A 19,956-nucleotide genomic window follows, 5' to 3' on the forward strand; every position below is an offset into this window, starting at 1 on the left:
CAAAATACTCCAGGGGCCCCTCCCTCCTCCCTGATTGGGTGCTGAGCCTGCCCCGCCTTCTAGTCTCAGGCTCCCGCCGGCTTGGGGCGGAGTCCTCTGGTGGAGGATGTGAGTTTCGGCCCGGGATTGCTGGAGCTCGAGCGGCCACAGTTCGGGGGCGGCACAGTGTCGACTTGCAGTCCAGCTGAGAGGAGAGGCGCCACCGGGGAGGGTGAGAGCCGAGCCGCCCCATGCCCTCGGGGGAGGAATGGTTGGGCCCTGGGCTGAGCAAAGAGAGCCCCACGCGGTCTTGGGGAAAAGGCGTGGGACGGCGAAGGGAGGTGGAGAGCTCAAATCCTCCCCTGGGGATGGGTGTCAGAACCGGTCTCTGTTTCTCAATAGTGAGGAGGGGTACGAGTTGGAAAAGACTACACTGGCATGGAGAGGTTGGGTCTCGATAAATTTCCCCACACCCTTTGGATGTAGCAATAGAATTACACCTTGGATTTTCTGCTAGATCCGCCCTCTCTGACCAAGATCGGCTCCTCCCCTCGCTATCCCTGGTGTGACGAATTTCTGGGACCTTCTTTCCTTAGGACCCCACCTTCTAACACCGCCGTGATTGTTTGCCCTTTATTCCGCTTAGGTTCCCATTCGCTTTGCCTAGTATGACACAGATAGGCCCCTAGCATCCCCAAATACCCACACACAAAGTCCGGAAGGAAGAGCTCTGAGGCTCTCGGTGGAAACTTCATTTTCACTGGAATTACCTTCTGGGACGTCACCTGCCACAGGATTCCTGGAACCTATTGGCCTGGGCGGAATCTGAGCAACTGGAATCTCAGCTGACGTCATCCAGGGGCTCAAAGCGATTGCTTTGTTGGAAAAGAATAGATTAGTTTGGATTTGTCTTCCTTTGTTGGCAGCCGCCTAACCTTTGGTGAGCTCCTTTTCTTTGATCTTGGTGAAATTGGGGCTAGACACAAAATGCATAGAGAACTTGTTAAAACCTGTTAAGGGGTGGATTTATTCCTTCGGGGTGGGCAGAGTTTGGTAAAGTAATCTCATAGCATTCAAGCTTACTTACTGATTGGGCAGTCTGCTGGGGCGGGGCACTCATCTCATCCATACTGGACAAACCACCAGAGGCGTTCAGTATTTCATACAGCACCTGTCCTGGCCCTTCCTTGGACATTCTTCCCAGGATGAATGCTCAGTCACTCAGTCATGTTCAGCTCTTTGCAACTGCGTGGACTGTAGCCCCCCAGACTTCTCTGTCCATGGGATTTCCCTGGGCAAGAATACTGGAGCGGGTTGCTCCAGCGGTTGAGTTACTTCTCCAGAGGATGATCCCAATCCAGGGATTGAACCTGCATCTCCTGTGTTTGCAGACAGGTTCTTTACCACTGGTGCCACTGGGGACCTACTTAAATCTTTTTGGGGACAATTTCAGTCCAACAAATTGACAGATACTTACAAATGTGCATGGCATTGTGTTAAGCACTGTTTGGAGAGTGGAGTAGTAAATGTGGGAAAACCAGTGCACTTCTGGGTTACACTTAGAAGAGATAATGATGTAAACTTCAGCATGCTGTGATAATGAAATGAGGTCATTTCACTTTTTTATGACTCCCATTACCAGCACTGTAGTCTAAGCCTTCATCGTCTCTTGCCTAGACTTCTGGTCTTCACACTTGCTCTCTTGCATTCAAAGAGTCCACTCTCTACACAGTAGCCAGGGTGATCTTAGATCATATCCCTTCCCTGCTCTAAACTCTACAATCAGTCTTCATTGCAATTAATATAAAATCCAAACTCTTCAATATGATCCACCCCTGCCTTCCCTGACTTCGCATCCAGCCATCTTCCCCCTTCTTTCTTTGCACCAGCCACCTTGGCCTTATTTCTGCTTCTAAAACTTGTGTCTGACCGAGGAACTTTGCGCCTACTCTTCCATCTGTCTGGAATGCTCTTAAGAGCTTAGCTGGAATGTCACCTTCCCAAAGAATCTTACCCTGGCTTCCCATCTAAATGAGTTCCTCTTCCTAGTCACTCGCTTTGTTTTATTAAGTACATTTTTCACTTCTGAAATTGCCTGCTTATTTTTTCCTTTTCTTGTTGTATGTGTCTTCCTACTATGAGGTAAGCTCCCCAGGACTGACTCTTTTGTTCTCATCTGTATCCCCAGCACCTGGCACAAAGCAGGGACACGATAAATACTCTTATTTTTATTCTTGTTAATGAATAAGAATATTCACACTTCTTTCAATTCCTGAAGTCAAGGACAGTGTCTTTTCATCTCTTCCTCCTGCTTAACTTGGTAGGCACTCAATATCGTTTTATTGACAAATGAGTTAAATGAGCTGATGATATATATGCCTTGAATAGTACCTGGAACAGAGTAAACATGCAAAGAATGTTGGGTTTTTGTTTTCTCTCAGTGAATGAATTCTAGCAATTCTTTAGACAGCCAGAACATGTAGAATCTAGATCACAAGGGGTGGTCTGGCTTTGCCTTCCTCTGCTTTCCTTGCTTCTCCGTCCTGTAACTCCAGTCAGTGTTTCAGTTTCCAAATCACCTAATTATTCTTAGACTGATCATTTGGTTCTTTTTCCCCATTCTTGTTGGGCGGGAAGAGAGGAGGAGATAGGGCTGGGTCCCCTCTCAGGAAAAAAGCAGCAAAAATAGCCATCCTGTAGTTGTTCTAGCCTGAAAAATGGTGACAATTTCAGGAACTCAGGGCAGGGCTGATGCCAAAAAAGAGGAAGGTCAGGAAACCTCAGCAGGAACCAGGATAACCCCTGCCAGGAACACTGGCCAGCTCCCTCCAGCCTGGCTCAATCTGTGTTCTCCTGAAGTTGCTGTTACTTGCCTTCCTGAAGCCAGACTCTGGGTGGTGCTCAAAGGAAGCACTGGTGCAGGGTGCCCCGAGCCTGGAGTCATTAGACAGGAAGTGCATCCTGTCCCTCGGACTCCTGGGAAACTCCTAGGCTGGCTGGGTTCCCAGTAGGTTTGGCTGGAAATCTTGGATCCTGGGAACCTTCAGAGGAAAACAACTGGAGTCTAACTGGTGGATCCCCAGGGTGAGGACTTCTGCTCTGCCTAGTCTGTTCCTGGAGCTATCTCTGATTAGCTCCAAGAGTTTGCTTGACCTCTTTGTCACCCAGAGCTGAGTCTCAGGGAGACCAGCACTGGGTTGTGAGAGACTGTGCTCCCAGACCTGGTAACTGGTACCATGAAGAACAGCAGGAATGTCTTTTTTGTCGTTGCATAAGGCTCAGCTTCTGTCAGGGAGTCTTGGGCTCAGGAGAGAATGACTGGATGGTCAGTGTTTGTCTTCCTGTCCCCTCCCAGCTGCAGGCTCTCCTCTGCTGACTCCTACCTTCTCTCCCATGTTCTGCTCACAGCGCTGAGAGTATGAGGCTCTGGCCTCCACTGGCCACTCACTTGTGACCCTTCCACCACGGCGGAGCCTTCCAAGCCAACCTCCTGCCGTGTGGTGATCTACTTGCAGCGGGAGATGTCAGGGGATACCTGTCTGTGCCCAGCCTCAGGGGCCAAGCCCAAGCTCAGCGGCTTCAAGGGAGGAGGCCTGGGCAACAAATACGTCCAGCTCAATGTGGGCGGCTCACTGTACTACACCACCGTGCGGGCACTCACCCGACACGACACCATGCTGAAGGCCATGTTCAGTGGGCGCATGGAGGTACTGACTGACAAGGAAGGTGAGGCGCGGGGGCTTGTTGGGCGGAGGAGGGGTGGGGGTGGGAGGGGGAAGTGACTTCAGAGCACTGCCTAAGCCTGGCAGATCTGCAATCTAGATTCATTTTTCTTCTAGTACAGGACTCCCTCACCTGGAGTTCTTAATGCAGCGTCAGAATTCTCTGAAACTGTACATGGAATGTTGTGTGTGTACATATTTTTCAGGGAGAAGAGCTGTATTTTTTAAATGTTCACACAGGACTAGATTCTCATAAGAACCATCTCCAGAGTGCCTGAGCAGTGGGCAGAAAGCAGGCAGGGCTGGGTGGTTTCTGTGTTGCCAGGAGGTGCGCCTGGAGGGCCTGTGTTGTCTTGGCTTCAGGGAGGAGGGGTGAAGAGCAGCCACAGACCCCAGAGCCGGAGGTTCAGTGCCCACTCCTGTCACCCCCGTGCTGTGGGCTCTGTGCTCCTGTCACCTGCCACCAGGCTCATCAGGTGGTTTTTGCCTGCTGTCTGCCCCGAGGTACCTGGAGACAAACAGTAACCCTCGGGGGCCTGTCTGAATCCCTAGGCTGGATCCTCATAGACCGATGCGGAAAGCACTTTGGCACCATTCTGAATTACCTCCGAGATGACACAATCATCCTCCCTCAAAACCGGCAAGAGATCAAGGAATTGATGGCTGAAGCGAAATATTACCTCATTCAGGGGCTGGTGAACATGTGCCAGTCTGCCCTGCAGGTGCGGAGGTGGAGGCAGGGGCAGGGCAGGCTGAGGAGGCTGGGGCTGGCCCCTCCTTCAGGGACGTAGGGTCAGTTCCTGGAAGGCCACTTGGCACGTATGAGATGAGTCCAAACCTGGTTAGACACACCGTGTTACCCAGGCCAAGCAAGCTGGCAAAGTGAGTGAGAGTCGCTCAGTCGTGTCAAACCCTTCACGACCCCATGGACTATACAGTCTATGGCATTCTCCAGATCAGAATACTGGAGTCGAAGCCTTTCCCTTCTCCAGGGGATCTTCCCAACTCAGGGATCAAACCCAGGTCTCCCACATTGCAGGTGGATTCTTTACCAGCTGAGCCACAAGGGAAGCCCCAGCAAGCTGGCAGCCAGTCAGTTTATAAGGTGATGGACTCAGGTGGAGTGACTAGACCCTGCTTCTAGTTTATATGCCTAGGTATCTGGAGTTTAGGTTTCTGGAAGTGGGAGTCTGCTTGCCAGTTGGCAGTTTCTCCTGCCAGGGGCCTCCTGTCTCTATCTGATGCCTCAACAAGCAGGGGGTGGCCATGGCAGAGAGTCTCTGACAGCTCCTGGGAAAAGCCTGGCAAACAGAAGATCTGGGGGAAAAAAGATTCTTTGCTGTGTGTCACCCAGGACAAGAAGGACTCCTACCAGCCTGTGTGCAACATCCCCATCATCACCTCCCTGAAGGAAGAGGAAAGGCTCATCGAATCCTCCACCAAGGTACTGGGCCCTCCGAGGGGTGGCCGAGGGCGGGAGGCTCGGGGTGCCAGGTCCCCGGCCCTCACGCGCTGTCCCCTCACAGCCCGTTGTGAAGCTGCTTTACAACAGGAGCAACAACAAGTACTCCTACACCAGGTAGGGGGCGCCCCCCGGGGGCGGGGCGGTGCCCCGGGACGGGCTGAGCGGACAACCTGGGCAGCCGACTCGAGGGAGGCCACCTGCACGCCTGGCACAGCTGGCATGAGTCTGGGTCTCGGGAGGAGAACAGAGCAGAAGGGGAATCAGAGCCGAGGCATTTGGAACTCAGTGCGGGGCCCTGCCCGGGGTGGAGACGAGACTGAACATGAACATGTAACTGAACATGTGTCATGTCAGGCAGTGGGCCAGGGGTTTTCCCCGCATTCTCTGACAGGGCTGGGAAGCCAAGCAGCTGGAACTCCTCCTGAGACAGCCTTTGTTCTTTGCATCTGAGCCAGTGGCCCCCTCGTCCCCCCATGTCCTCTCAACAGGCCACAGCTAGGTACAGGCATGAGGCTGCAGGCCCTCAGTGATTCTCCATGGCAGACATATTGCCAGGGTCACCCCTGCAGCGAGGGAAGGAGGCTGACTGCCGTCTTAACAGGAGGACCTGTTGAGCTCGCAGTCAGCCTCCTTCCTTCTGGGCCTGCTGAGAGGAGGTACTCCCTCAGCTCTCTCTGTTGTAACTTAAGTCCAACTCGCCTCCTTCCCCTCAGAGGCCCCCAGATTCACAGGGGACCCCATGACCCTTTCTCACCGTCCCTCTGGCATCCTGACTTTCCCTCATTTTGTGAGCATGACAGGGGAGGGGAGGGCAGGGGAGGGGAGAGCCCAGCCTGCACCACCCCTGTGCTGGGACCTCACTCCCAGGCTGGTGGGCTCTCACCGGTTTTTCAGCAACTCCGATGACCACCTGCTGAAAAACATCGAGCTGTTCGACAAGCTCTCCCTGCGCTTCAACGGCCGCGTGCTCTTCATCAAGGATGTCATCGGAGATGAGATCTGCTGCTGGTCCTTCTACGGGCAGGGTCGGAAGCTGGCAGAGGTGTGCTGCACCTCCATCGTGTACGCCACCGAGAAGAAGCAGACCAAGGTACGGGGCTTCCGCCTGCCTGTGTGCGGCTGAACCTTTCACCGCCAGGCGTACATTTTGCTGTTTCCCACACTCACCGCAATGGTGTTGGTCAAGGACAAAAGCCAATGCAAGGAGTTTAGGGAATGGCAGAGAATTCTGCTCTGGTCAGCTGAGAGGCAGGGCTGTTGACCAGTGCGGGTAATTGAAGTTGGCCCAATTCAGATCTGAATTCTGGTCCCAAAGTCAGTTTTCTGACTTTGGATAAGACATTTAAACCATCTGGGCCTCAGTTTCCTCATTTGAAGACCTGAGAATGAAAGTATGAATTTAACAGAACTGTTATGAAAATGAGACAGTTCTGAGGAGAAGCAGTGCAGGGCAGTAGAAATGGCTGTTCGGACCCCTAGCCCTTGCTGCTTGGGCATTCCTGGTCAGTCGGCTGTGCCTCTGCAGTGACAGCACACTGCCAGGCACGAGAAGGAATTTGATAGGAGATAACAAATTCAATTTTTATAACCTGTAAAACGGATACTAGGGCTGCTGGGAAATTTTATATATATACACACACACACACATATGTATATTCTATATATATACATATATATATTCTATATATATACACTACATATATACATACATATATGTGTGTGTGTGTATATATATATATAAAAATATGTAAAGATCTTAAGGCTTCCCAGATGGCACCAGTGGCAATGCAGGAGACACAAGAGATACAAGTCCAATCCCTGGGTTGGGAAGATCCCCTCGAGGAGGAAATGGCAACCCACTCCAGTATTCTGGCCTAGAGAATCCCATGGACACAGGAGCCTGCTGGGCTACGGTCCACGGGGTCACAAAGAATCGGACATGCCTGAGCACACATGCACAACAAACTCAGCTAACTCTCCCCAGGCTGCCAGCAGATGGTGCCTCCCTGGAGAATAGCTGCCCCCCAGTGTGTTTAGGAGACGACAGTTTGCTAGGGTGGAATGGCGGCTTGTGTGGGGGGAGAGCTGTGTGCATGTGAAGGGCTCAAAGCAAGTAACTTTTTTGTTTTCTGTGTGCCGGGCTCTCTGCTCAACACTTTACAATCTTCATGTAACATTCACAACAGTCTCTGAGGTCAGTGTTAACATTTGGAAACTTAGGCACCACAAAGTTAAGTCTGAGACCCCACAGCTAGTACGTGGGGGGAGCTGTGTTTGTACCTGACCTCTCCACATACTAGTCCACTGGTCTGGGATTGAGTGGGGCAGGGTACTAGTCTTCAGCATCTTTATGTCCATAGAATACATCTCCTCATGCCTCCTTCAGCGAAGACCTCTGCCAGCCCTTGCAAAACAGAAAGTTATGTCTCTTGAGAGTTCTGGAGGCCTCATGGAGCTAGCAGGGCCAAGGGCCCTGACATGCTGTGCCCTCTTTGGGATGAAACCCCATGCCGTTCTCTCATCCCAGGTGGAATTCCCAGAGGCCCGAATCTATGAGGAAACACTCAACGTCTTACTCTATGAGACCCCCCGAGTCCCTGACAACTCCCTCTTGGAGGCCACAAGCCGGAACCGCAGCCAGGCTTCCCCCAGTGAAGACGAGGAAACCTTGGAACTGCGGGACCGTGTCCGCCGCATCCACGTCAAGCGCTACAGCACTTACGATGACCGGCAGCTCGGCCACCAGTCCTCCCATCGCGACTGACGAGACCCTCCTGGAGTCAGGGCGTGGGACGCCCCATCGCCCCTCTTGTGGAACCCTGCCCCCTCGGCCACCCCACTCTGCTGCTGGCTGGGTCTCTGCTCCAGCTACCCAGAGGCATGACAGGACCTGCCCGGGAGGTCAGAGGGCCTGAGCAGGGGAGGGCTCGTGTTTCTCTGCCCGGCTTCCTAAGCACTTGAGGAGGACTGGCCCCCTTGCTCAGCCTCTCCCTTCCTGCCCCTGGGCTGAACAGACTGACCCGTCCACCTCCCCTCTGCCCTTGGCTGAGCGCGCCTTTGCTCTGCTGAAGGCTACTTTAGGCCTCATGGGGAACAGGTCACTCTCTGAGGAAGGTGGTTTCTGGTGCTGTGGAGGCCCAGTTTCTTACAGGAGGTGGGGCTCCTTTTTTCCTAAGCACAGGCTTGATGAGTTAAGTTTTTAACAAATAATCTAGGAAATGACTAGTTTTTAGTTTTAGTTGAATAATGAGAGGACTGGGTATTTCTGCTACCCCTCCAGGGTGCCAAGATCCTCAGTAAAGCAGAACCCTTGGCCCTTTTGATACCTTTGGGATCTATTTCTTTAAAGCACTTTGTACTTCAGGAGATTTGTAATCTGCCCTGACCCATGTCATCTTCTGATCGAATCCCCTTTTCCCTCTAGAGTCAATCTAAGGGAAGGGAAAGAAGCAATAAAAAAACTGACCAGTTCTAGCTTTGCCACAGTGGCCAAGCAGCCAACCCAGAGAGCACTGATGGGGTGAGGATGTGTAAGTCAGGACCTCTGGTCCTAATACCACCCCTATTTGAAATGATAGTTTACCCCCACGTCTTAAGAGTCACATATGCACTGACTCTTAGGGTCTTACATGACTGTTCTCTTTGATTCTCTCGCCCTCAGGTCTGAAGCAAGCTGTCCTTATTGTAAGCCCAGAGGGCCGTTGCGGTTGGGGGGCAGGGGGGCGGTGGGCAGGAGCTGCTGGCAGCCAGGAGCATGGGCTGCAGCACCCACCCACCATCCAAGGACAGCATAGAGCCCTGCAATCCCGGGGGCCCCACTGAGGTGGCTATGCTTGGTCGTCCATCCCCCGCCCCCCATCTGTGCTGTTGGTTTTGCATCCTAGCTGGGGATGGTGGTTCTTCCCAGTGGTGAGTCCATGAACACAGGAGGATGTGTGTAACCTAAGAGCCTTCAAAGAGTTCTTCGTTTCTTTCTTGTTGGGTAAACTTGGCTCTAGGGATGCCGCACCCTTGGGTAAGGGTGCAAGTTCCTCCAGGGCTTCGGTTTTCATTTCCTTCTGTTTGGCTTGGCCTGCGGGCAGCTGCTTATCTGAATTCTTTTCTAAAGGAATGCCACCAGGAGGGAGCTGTTCAGCCAACCTAACAAACCAGCATTGCACTCAGCAGTACCCACTCAGTCAGGAAGGGACATTGCTGATCGAGTTCATGTCTCTTGACTGCTCTGATTGTAGCTAAGTGGCTGCTTATAGCTGACCCCATGAGCCCACGGGCAAATGCCAGGCCAAGGTTAGCAGACACAAAGACCTGTGCTAGGGCAGGAGGTGACTCAATCCGGCATCTTACGCTTGGCATAGTCTTGAGTGGATAAAGACTTTCAGGTGAGGCACCTTATGGTCAGCTATGAACGGTTCTTCAGGCCTTCACTGGAGTAACAACATGAAGACAAATCCATTTCTTTGGCCAGATTCCAGCTCTGGGTTTCCCACAGTGACTGGAATGCTTCTGCTTGAGGCCACCAATGTGTTTCCTCAGCTGCCTTCCCAAAGCCCTTTAATACTCAAAGTCCCAGCTCCCCACTGAGGTATTTTAATGCTTGTCCCTTAACCTCCCCAGTCCCTGGGCCTCTTCACTGCTGGGACTTTGAGATCCTCAGCTGTCTCTGTGGTGAGCAGTCTTTTCTTTCTGAGACAGCACAATAGTCTGGGACTCTGGGCACTTATCTCCTCCAGTTGAAAATATCTCTTTGGTTTTAAAATACTAACATTGAACTCACTGAAGTAATCTAAGCTTTTAAAATCAGACTGTGTTATAAGGGTTTGGGGAATTTTGAGTTTCCCAGCCCCATTCAGAAAACAGCTCTTGGCTGTGTGGATTTTTCAATTCTGAGCAGCCCTGGGGAATGTACACAAAAAGTGTGGATGAAGGTTAAACCTTGTCAGTTTCTAAGAAAACTGGAAGCCTGCTGTTAACCACACGGACATTATTATTAGGTTCTGATCTATTACCTGACCAGGGTCTGCTGAAGGATGGCACAGGTCCTGGCATGAAAGAACTTCTTTATCATGTAACTACAATTCTCTGTTGCTCAGCGTAGGTGATGGAAACAAACACTAATTTCTAATAAAACTGTGTTACACTGCAGTGGTTCAGAGCCGTGCTTACAGGGAGTAGAGCTTGGTCACTCACTGCTGTGTGGACATAACTCATGTATTTCTGTTCACCACCTGACCTTAAACATTCTCACTGGGGCCTATGCCCCATTGCACTCAGTTGCCCTGCAAACCAGGCTCCCCCTGGTGGAGGATTAGTGCAAGTGAAAGTCAGTCAGTCGTGTCTGACTTTTTATGACCCCATGGATTATACAGCTAATGAAATTCTCCAGGCCAGAATACTAGAGTGGGTAGCCTTTCCCTTCTTCAGGGGATCTTCCCAACCCAGGGATCGAACCCAGGTCTCCCGTATAGCAGGTGGATTCTTTACCAGCTGAGCCACGAGGGAAGCCCAAGAATACTGGAGTGGGTAGCCTATCCCTTCTGCAGATTTTCCCGACCCAGGAATCAAACCACGGTCTCCGGCATTGCAGGCAGATTCTTTGCCAGCTGAGCTAAGGTGGAGGATTAAGGACAACACTATAAAGGGCTGGAACTGAAATTTAATATTAACTCAAGAAAATGACCTCTTTAACAATCACTACGGTAGTCGGGGAGCAAGCAAGAATCCTAAGAATCAGGGCAAAAATGCAGCACATTTTTATCTCTGGCTCTTGGAGATCTTCAAGAAGCTCAGAAAGTAGTTTGGCTTAGTCACTGTCCATACCTAACACTCCTTGGCTGAGTTTCTGCATTTCTGAACTGGAGGCTTGACAGACTCGTGCCCATAGCTGGCAGGCCCACTGCTCCAGGAAACCCAACAGGCATGCCTCACTCCTTTGACCTTGCTGCCACCCTCCAGCTCTGCACTTGGCAGAGCATAAAGAAAACAAGAGTCCAGTCCAGCCCCCGGCTTACTGGCTGAGTGACCTGGAAGACATCAGCCAAACCCCTGCCCCATGATCAAGACAGACACCCTAGCTGAAGGGGCAGCTTCCAGGAAGGGCGGTTAAGAACAGTAACCAAGGGCCCCCGCCGGGTCAAAGAGGGAGCCTGAGACCCTGGGGGCAGAAATGGCGAGGGTGGCCAAGCGTGCACTGGTTTATTGACCAAACCTCACATTCTAAACAACTGTGTGACAGGCTAGGAAACTCCTCCACGCCTATGGCCGCTGAACACAGAGTTCCTGATGGAAAGGTTTACTGGAACACAACGTAGGCAGGGCTTACGGGGAAGGCCAGCCTTGGAGGAGTCCCACGTGGGTCTTCTGGAGAAGAGATATACTCCACCCGCCAAAGTAAGAACCCCGAAATCAAATGGCACAAACGATTAAAGAGACCCACTATGGCCATGACAGAGTTCTGCAGCAACTCTCATGGGATGTGAGCTGTTGTTCGGGGCAGAGCCCAGGTGCTCAGGGCCTCTGCTGGCCTACCAGTGAAGGCCTGAGGGCGGTGTCTTCTCGTCTTTATTGCTTTCCAGGGAGAAGGGAGGGATCCGGACGTCAAAGTGGGAACCATCAGGCCTCTCGAAGCGGAAAGTGCCCCTGGGAGTCAGAGAGAAACTGGTTTAGAGGTCTGGAGAGCCCTGTGCCCTCAGCACCAGAACTGAGGCAGGATAAAGTAGGCCTGGGCTCTTCTGCCTGGCTCATGCCAGGATAACACTGGTCCAAGGACCCAAGAGCCCATCCTGGCCCTTCATGAAAAGAAGAAATGAAGTTGTCCTGAATTCAGCCTTCGATGCATCCTGCGTAAGCCACCCAACTATGCTTTCAGGTTACGGAGTGAAACCCCAAGGGAAAAAACCAACTCATCGGCAGGTCTGCAGCAAAAAGTCACCAGACCACTTTGAACTAAGTCTTCATCCCACAGGGGCCTTCCCAAATGGCACAGTGGTAAAGAATCCACCTGCCTATGCAGGAGATGCAAGAGACACAGTTCGATCCCTGACTGGGGAAGACCTCTGGAGAAAGAAATCTCCAGTATTCTTGCCTGGAAAACTCCATGGACAGAGGAGCCTGTCGGGCTATAGTCCATGGAATTGCAAGTCAGACATGACTGAGCAACTGAGCGCGCGCGCGCGCGCACACACACACACACATACACACTCATTCCACAAAATCACAGAGAACTGGGAAAGTCATAAATCAGGCAAGACTCACACAACAGTGAACGGCAGATACAGCTCCACCTCTGGACCTCACTGGCCAGAGTGAACTGCGTGCTATGAGCTCTCCCGTTCCTGACCTGCAGTGTCCATGGACTGAGCCGCTCCCACACCCCCGACTCACCACATGTGCCCACTGGAGGCCTGCAGGGACACATGGCTGCTGTACTGGAAGGCGGGCTGCTCCTTGGACAACACTGGCTCCTGCGAGGGTCCAGGAAGACAGGTCAGCCCAGACGAGCTCTGTGCCCCAGGGCCACGTGCTGCCCGTCACCGCGTTAGGGCCGGGTGCCCTCTCACGCCTCCCACCCTAACGGCCGGCCAGCACCTCCTCTCACAGCACCGCCACGGACCTGGGCCTCTTACTCTGACCCTGGGAAAGATGATCTCAGACTGAACATCTGAGGTTTCCAGACTAAGATGCCAAGCCCAAGATCTCTGCAAATATCCTTTTCAGCATCCATTCACTAAGTGCCTTATGATCAGCAAACTTCTGCTAACTTAAGTCCTGGTAATCATAAGGTAATAGATATCATCCTAAAAAACTGAGATTCTGGTTAAATAACCTGACCAAAGTTATGCAGCAGTAAACAACACAGTGAGCATCTGAAAACAGATGAGTTCCAAAGCCCTGTTCTTTCTATCCCACGCGGCCTCCCCAAGTCCCTGCTAATGTGTATAACTGCTTACTGAATGTGGCCCCTCCTCTTGACTTTATTTCTCAGGCGACTGGGTGGGGTAGCGCAGGAATTGCAAAATCAGATCTTGTCAAGGGCCAGCCGAGGATGTACGTGTGTAAAGAGGCAGAGGAAGGACAACTGGGAGTGGTGGAGGGTGTGTGCCACACCCAAGGGCTTCCCAATTCAGATTCTTAAAAAGGGTGGCCACCAATGTCACTTGCTTGGCTCCAAATCCAGGGCCTGCTACTCCACGCTCCAAGGACCATGGGCTAGTTAATAACAGTCTCAGTGTCGTCACCTGTGAAATGGGTCATAAGACACCTCCCTCACGGTGAGGTTTCTCACTCTGAACAGTCCTGCGTTTTCACACACTGAACCTCTGTCCCTAACCACAGAGGAGGAGACCATGCACCAAGCTCCCAGGCCTGCTGGGTAGGACCAGAAACCAAGATTATTAGCCCAAAGATGCTCACCCTGCCCACCACCCCTCGGCCTCGTACGGTCTCCAAGGTGCCGGATAGACTGAATATCCTCCAGTGTCGCTCCCGGAGTTGAACCACGTCACTGTCAAGGTTCTCCAAGCGGATGCAGTAGCGCCACTGTGGGAATAGGGGAGAGATTTCATGTCTGAGAAGGAATAGAACTTGGGCTGGCCCCCTGGGAATTATAAGAGAGCAAAGGGCAACAAAGGCCAACACCTGCACTGCATGGGTCTCATCTCCCACCCCGGAGGTAAAGCCCCCACCTTCCAACCTGCCCCCACAGGCACGCCTCCTGAGCTCCCCTCCTCTCGAGATGAGACACTCACCCAGTAGACGTGCGAATTCTGGGCTTCCTGGGGAAAAACAAAGTACAAAGAATTTCAGTCCCCGAGGGTAGAAAACGTCTATTCCAATCAACATCTCTCCAGTGGAGCAGATGTATTTTAGGACGGACGCAAAGACAGAACACAGTCACAAGTATCTTGACGTGCTAACTATGGCCAACATGCCCAGAGGGAGGCAGGATCCCTGGGTCCTTCCCTGGCCTCCTTCCTCTTCATCCTACCAAGATGACAGATTTGGATGGGAACAGAAAACAGAAGAGAGGGCTCTTCCCTCTCACCACTCTCCCCGTCAGCCGCCGCCCCTCCCACCCACTACTGCTGCCCAGGCTGCTGTCTTCCTCCTCGGCCTTCCCACATCCCAGCAGGATTACAATACTTGAAAAGCTGTATGTCGGCCTCCCCCACTACCATGAGCTCCTGGAAGGCAGGTACAGTGTTTCATTTTTGTCTCCCTAAGACCCAGGTCACGGCCAAGCAAGAAACAGCTCAATAAATGTATAAAATGTGGGAATCCTTCCTTCTTTCCTTGTTTTTTAAAAAATTAATTAATTAAATGTGGGAAGATGAGCCTACGGTGATTTAAACAAGTATGTGTATGTTTTTCAGAATCATGGCTCCCTTTGAGCCAGAAGAGAAGAGAGAGTCAACCTGGAGGCCTCCTTCCTAGGATCTGAGAGTTTCCTTGCTCTAGGTCTTGGTGTCAGCTCTTGCCAAGCGGGTGCTCGACCCCAACCAATACATGCAGCACTGGTATCCAGAACCTCAGGCACATGGTTTAAATGTGGGACCACACCAGCAGTCACACTGGGGACACCACACAGAACCTGGGGTCCGGCCCTGAAGCAAGGTACCAAGGCTCAGCACCTACCCTCATGCCCATGTAGAAGGGGATGACGGTGACACGGATATTCTCAGTTGTTTCCCGGTGGACATCGGAGAGCTCCAGCCAAGGGTGATTCTTCTCCTGCCAGGCCCGTAGTGTCTCCCGAGCCACAAAAGGGGGTGCTGGGGCAAGAAATGACTGGTTAGACCAGGCCAGCGGCCAACTGCTTCTCTTATAAAACCCTTCCCAGTGATGGCCAAGGTAAATAAGACACATGAGCCAAAGCAGCACAGGCTGGAAGAAGGCACAGAGCTCCGTATCAAGAATTAGCCCCAAGGAGGAATATGACGTCAGGGGAAGAGAAATGGCCTGGGAATTGGGAGCCCTGGCTCTCAGATCTCGCTCTGCCACTACCTAGCAACCTTGAGTTGCTCTCATCATCCCTGAGCCTGTTTCCCTATCTGTGAGGAGGAGATGAAGGCCATCTACCTGACAGGTCTAAAGGGAGGTTAAATAGTTGTATAAATAGAGCTTTGAAACTGCTTCTGTGATACTGTCTTTGAAGAAAGGGCCCTCCCATTCCAGCTTCCCTTTATGAGAGCGGGTACCTTTTGTCTGGTCATACAGAAGAAATCTTTCAAAGAGCTCGTGCTGGATGGGAACCTGATCAGTGGAGGTATAGGGGAGGATGTCTTCGTGGCTGACATAATCCAGGCCTGGCAGAGAGACAGAGATGGGAAACTCACAAAGGAAGGGGGAAGAGTGGGGCTGAAAAGAAACTCAATTTCTGGGCCTTGTCCCGGGGGGGACAACCCTGGCACCACAGCTCTCAGCATCTACACGCCCTCCCAGCAGATTCAAGGACAGCAGAAAGGCACTGGAATTCTCTCCCTGAGACACACCAGACCCCTCACCGATGGGCACCACTCAGACGCTCATAACTCACCTGGGATGGCATAGAGGGCCCGGCTGTCATCGTGATTAGCCAAGAAAGTCACAGCTTCTGTCTGAGATCTCTGAGACTAAGGCAAGAGGCAAGTCAGAGGTTTTCTCAGTCACTATCCAGTCCTGAGGACTTGGGGCCCAGTGCGGTGTGAAACTGTTGGATCCCTCTCCTTCTCTTAGTCCCCATCAGGGTCCAGGCCTTCCCCATGGAAAGGAACCCCAGGCACAGCGACCTTGCTTACTTACTATATGTGGACAGTCTCGGGCATCAATCAGCACCTGATAGTAAGTGTGAGTTTTGCCTTTCACCTCCTTTGAGCCGTGGCCAGCAGGGTTCTCTGTTCTATGGGGCAGGAGGAAAAGCCCAAGATCAACCTGAGAAATGGAAGCAGGGCCTGCCTCAGCTCCCTACCACCCCCTCACCTAAACAGACCAATGCCTGAACTGAAGGGGCTTAGCAGCAGCTGGTCAGATGTTCAGCACGCACTGGCCCAGCGCTCCCCAGTCAGGAGCAACCAAAAGAGTGTGGTGAAGAGTCATCCTTTATCTTACTCTCTGGATGCCTCTTTAAAAAAGGGGCCAAGCTGAGAAAATCAAACTGCTGCTTCAGTCCCTGGAGCCCAGAGCACCCCACTCTTCTCACATCCCAGGGGCTCTCTGTGATCACTTAATGGAGCTGGGCCTTTTCTTTTTTTTTAAATGTACTCTAGTGATGGTAAGAGATGAAGAGAAAGCTTCTAACTGAACATCAAGAAATCAAGAAGCCTAGTTCCCCAAATGCCCTCTGGGGTACTGATAATGCAAACTAAGAATGCCTGGGGTAAGCATCCTGGGGAGGCCCGAAGGGACCCTTTGGCTTAAGACTTAGCACTTAGCACTTTTGTCTCCATGGGCATCAGTGTCAAGGGAGTGTTCTGGGACTGTTCCTAAGGCCCAGAATGATGCTGTCTTCACCGCTGGGACTCCAATTACGTAGGTCTACCATGGGCCGGGCCTCCTCCAGAGGATACTGTGAGGCACAATGAGAGGGAAACTTACTTTTCTGGGGCTGCAGAAGCTACATCCCGGTCATAGAGTCTGGCCTGCCAGGGAAACAGGACAACACCTCGGTAGCCAAAAACACTGTGAAGGAAAAGCTGGGAGAAAAGAGAGGCTTCAGTGAGTTTGCAGCCTAGCGGGTGCATCCAGGCGGGGCCCACACCACCAAGTGGCACAGGTGGTGGCAATCCCAGCACAAGGTCTTGCTATTCCTTCCCTTGGACTCTGAGATCCACCCAAACCAACTGTGGAACACGATTATTGTCCCTTTACCTGGCTGACTTCTACTCAGCCGTCAGACCATAGCTGAGGCCTCGAGGAAGCCTTCCCTTCCCATCCCTCCCTTCCACTGAGCACAGTGTACAGCCATGAACCATGTGCATACTGTACTTCTTTTCTTTTTTTTTTTTAGGATGGAGCAATCCTTTATTTTTAGACACTCTCACACGGGGGTTTTAGTATGTAGAGTTTCCAGCGGAGAAGAGAGAACGTGAGAATCAGTCTCCAGCCACTGGCAGCTACTCCACTCAGGGCCGAAGATCCTCCTGGCCCGAGTGGTGAGATGGAGGTGTGTACTTCCCTTCCTTGATTAGCTTATCCCGCTGTCTCTTGATGGCATTCAGACGTTTCATCGTTTTCTGTCGAAGCAGACATTCTCTGAAATCCTCAAATTCTATTTTGCACTCCTTCTCTGCTCGGGTGCTACCGATTCCATGTGCACACTCTATCCATTCTTTTTCAAAAGCATGGCATCGAGCTGGAATCCTGTGAGGCTGCTCAGCACCCTGGATTGTCATCCAGTGGTCTAAGTCAACACCCAGCTTTTTCTGCACATCAAAGAAAGGCATGGCGTCCGGCCGCTGTGTCCTTTTCTCCTCGCTGGCCGCCTCTCCTAGACGATCCTCAGGCGACCTGTACTTCTTTTCTTAGACTGTCAACTCCATGAAAGAACTGCTTTCTGATTTAATACCAATGCATAAAGCCCTGTCTATTGTAGGCATACAGAGGAAAAAAACTGAATAAACAAAAAGTTCTTGTCTACAAGAGGCCTAAATCTATCTCAGAAGATCTGGCATAAAACTAACTCAGAAAAAGAGCCTCACACCCAGAACTTAATTCACTGCACTCAATTCAACTAGAACAAAGCATCAAAAAAGCAGCGGTGCTTTTCTGAAAGCTCCCTCCACTGACTTCCCACCAACCACTATGTTAGATGACTCTTCAGCAATAGGACTCTTTCCTCAATATAGTTCAAACCATCTCTGTCCACACTAACTTGGAAACAAAACCCGATGACTCATGAAGTGCATTCAAATCCAGGAAAACAGGGAAAAAAACCATCTTAAAACAACAACAACAAAACTTTTGATTCTGGTCTGGCACCAAACACCAAGGCAGAAAATCATGATGTCCAGGTCTGTGGCCAAATTTTACCCTTTCAGAAGCAGAGCACACCGTGAAAACGAAAGATGATGCCGCCCAGCACTCACCTGTCCGGTCTCATATTTTCCATTCTGTTTTGGCACCTCAAACACACCAACTGTCTCCAAAACTTTGCCCTCTGGTCGGTTTCTGATTAGGAAGGAAAAAGAACAAGCAACTGAAAAGCTAAGAAGTGAAGGGTACTAATCCATCAGAAAAAGCTACTAGGATACTGGGAGGGCCGGGGCCATGACAGCAGAGAAGGGTCGCAGCAGTGGGGCCAGCTGAAGCAGGGAAGGGTCCTGCCAAGCCACCCCTCCACAGAGATTCTGCTGCTTCGCCTCTGAGGTCCAGCCACAGATGCCTCCTTGATTTCCATGAGATCTGACAGCTCCCAGATCACTTTCTTCCCTCTTGACTCTTAGCATTCCTCGTATCACGCCCTCAGACCCTGCTTCATCGTATCCCTTGCCTCCATTTCTTCCCTGACCCATCCTCCTGACCTCCCACAGCAGTGAGTGACTGCCTTTCCCACTTTGCATTTCAGTTATTTGTGTCACTGTCTTATCTCCATTAGAGACTGTAAGTTCCCCGGGAGCAATGCTTGTGTCTGATTAGCCTGTGCTCCCTCTCAGAGCCTAGGGTATAAGGGGTGCTCAAAAGAAAACTTCTTTTGTGTCATCATGCCATCTCCACCTCTAAACTGCAGTCCTCATCCTGGCATTGCACCAATGTTATTCTCTCCATCTAGTTTTTGTTCAGATTTACATCAATTTTCAGAGGAGTTTTAAATTGCAAATAGCTATCATCTCTCCCCCATGTCCATGTCTCATCTCAGCCACTAAAAGGTCAGCTCTCACAGTGACTTCTCGACTGGACTGCTTTCTCTGGGGGCCCTTCAAAGCACCGTTTTCTTACTATTGTGGAGAGGTGAACTCCATGTCTCCTTCCACTTGGTTCACCTGCCCCAATTCGATCTCTCTGGTCCCATCCCTAGGCACATTGTTCACACCATCCCCGTGGCCTCAAACCCCCTCCTTCCTCAAGTCACATTAAGAGAGAATGTGCCCCCAAGGTCACACTGAAGCCTGGGACCCACGCAGGGCGCAGACTCGGGTCCTGTTTCCCATTTCCAGCATTTTTCTGAGGGAGGCCTTGACCCTCAGTCACGGGCTGGGGGTTCAAATCAAAAGCCCTAGCACTTAATTGAAGGACTTCTCACTAACACTGGCGCTCGGATGCCCGCATTCGAGGAAGTAGGCTTTGCTCCGAGAGAGTTACTAGTTCCCCCTCAGGGCCAGTCCGGCACAATCCAGGACTCTGGGCCGCGCTCCCTTCCTCGCTCCTGGCACGCGTCCCAGGCAGCGCCGGTCGGCTCTCGACCGGAACTTTCCCCTGGGTCGAACTCCTATCACCCTCTGCCGCTGGGCCCTCTGGCCCGGGACACGCTCCCTAGACTCCGGGCCCGACCCCCGCGCTCCGTCCCTCACCGGGACGAGAGGTGCCTCCGCGTCGTCGTGGCCGCCACGGGTGGGAAGGCCCCAGCTCCACCCGCCGCACAGAGCGGCCTCGGCCCCCGGGTCCCAGTCAGCGACCGGGACCACCAACGACTGCCCACGGTCAGGGCCCGCCGGGCCACACAGCCCGCCATGTCTCGCCCGAGCGCCCGCTGGGCTGCTGACACACTGCCCGACCCGCGGCCGGGCGGCGTTCCGCCCCCGCCCCACACTGCCCCGCGCCGTTGCCCCGCCCCCTAAGCCCTCTGCCCCGCCCCGCGAGCTTCGCGCTTCTTCCGGCGCA

General features: G+C 52.2%; 3 protein-coding genes across 5 annotated transcripts; 1 reads left to right on the forward strand and 2 right to left on the reverse strand.

The window, feature by feature from the left end:
- The first annotated feature begins 62 nt into the window (after positions 1–62).
- On the forward strand, positions 63–10,308 carry TNFAIP1 (TNF alpha induced protein 1). 2 transcript variants are annotated; one of them, XM_043903153.1, is made up of 7 exons: positions 63–211; positions 3,388–3,705; positions 4,254–4,423; positions 5,056–5,145; positions 5,228–5,280; positions 6,061–6,256; positions 7,694–10,308. In XM_043903153.1, exons 2-7 carry the CDS (start codon positions 3,501–3,503, stop codon positions 7,928–7,930), a joined length of 951 nt encoding a protein of 316 aa, XP_043759088.1. In that variant the 5' UTR covers positions 63–211; positions 3,388–3,500; the 3' UTR covers positions 7,931–10,308. The 2 variants fall into 2 exon arrangements, with proteins under 2 accessions (XP_043759088.1, XP_043759089.1); XM_043903154.1 differs by lacking the exon at positions 63–211 and adding an exon at positions 627–919.
- On the reverse strand, positions 2,195–19,893 carry POLDIP2 (DNA polymerase delta interacting protein 2). Of its 2 annotated transcripts, XM_043903151.1 has the most exons (12): positions 19,647–19,893; positions 18,225–18,306; positions 16,735–16,832; positions 15,943–16,039; positions 15,698–15,773; positions 15,360–15,467; positions 14,797–14,933; positions 13,911–13,937; positions 13,576–13,701; positions 12,547–12,626; positions 4,382–4,539; positions 2,195–2,370 (listed from the first exon to the last, which is right to left on the reverse strand). In XM_043903151.1, the coding sequence occupies exons 1-11, from the start codon at positions 19,805–19,807 to the stop codon at positions 4,383–4,385; spliced, it is 1,149 nt and encodes a 382-aa protein (XP_043759086.1). In that variant the 5' UTR covers positions 19,808–19,893; the 3' UTR covers positions 2,195–2,370; position 4,382. The 2 variants fall into 2 exon arrangements, with proteins under 2 accessions (XP_043759086.1, XP_043759087.1); XM_043903152.1 differs by lacking the exons at positions 2,195–2,370; positions 4,382–4,539 and adding an exon at positions 10,802–11,802.
- LOC122694433 (NADH dehydrogenase [ubiquinone] iron-sulfur protein 5) lies at positions 17,125–17,645 on the reverse strand. The gene has a single exon (XM_043903160.1). The coding sequence runs from the start codon at positions 17,580–17,582 to the stop codon at positions 17,262–17,264; it is 321 nt and encodes a 106-aa protein (XP_043759095.1). The 5' UTR covers positions 17,583–17,645; the 3' UTR covers positions 17,125–17,261.
- Positions 19,894–19,956: the final 63 nt, after the last annotated feature.

Source organism: Cervus elaphus, chromosome 5 (assembly GCF_910594005.1).
Source record: "Cervus elaphus chromosome 5, mCerEla1.1, whole genome shotgun sequence".
Classification (NCBI taxonomy): Eukaryota; Metazoa; Chordata; class Mammalia; order Artiodactyla; family Cervidae; genus Cervus; species Cervus elaphus.

Bases quoted from the DNA above. Each gene is read 5' to 3' on its own strand.
- TNFAIP1 (XM_043903153.1), top strand. From the start codon at position 3,501: ATGTCAGGGGATACCTGTCTGTGCCCAGCCTCAGGGGCCAAGCCCAAG. The intron at 3,706-4,253 runs GTGAGGCGCGGG...CTGAATCCCTAG, and splicing joins GGTACTGACTGACAAGGAAG to GCTGGATCCTCATAGACCGA. The intron at 6,257-7,693 runs GTACGGGGCTTC...CTCTCATCCCAG, and splicing joins CCGAGAAGAAGCAGACCAAG to GTGGAATTCCCAGAGGCCCG.
- LOC122694433 (XM_043903160.1), bottom strand. From the start codon at position 17,582: ATGCCTTTCTTTGATGTGCAGAAAAAGCTGGGTGTTGACTTAGACCAC.
- POLDIP2 (XM_043903151.1), bottom strand. From the start codon at position 19,807: ATGGCGGGCTGTGTGGCCCGGCGGGCCCTGACCGTGGGCAGTCGTTGG. The intron at 13,938-14,796 runs GTAGGTGCTGAG...GTTTTTCCCCAG, and splicing joins CCTTCTACATGGGCATGAGG to GAAGCCCAGAATTCGCACGT. The intron at 12,627-13,575 runs GTGAGCATCTTT...GGACCCTCGCAG, and splicing joins GCCGAGGGGTGGTGGGCAGG to GAGCCAGTGTTGTCCAAGGA.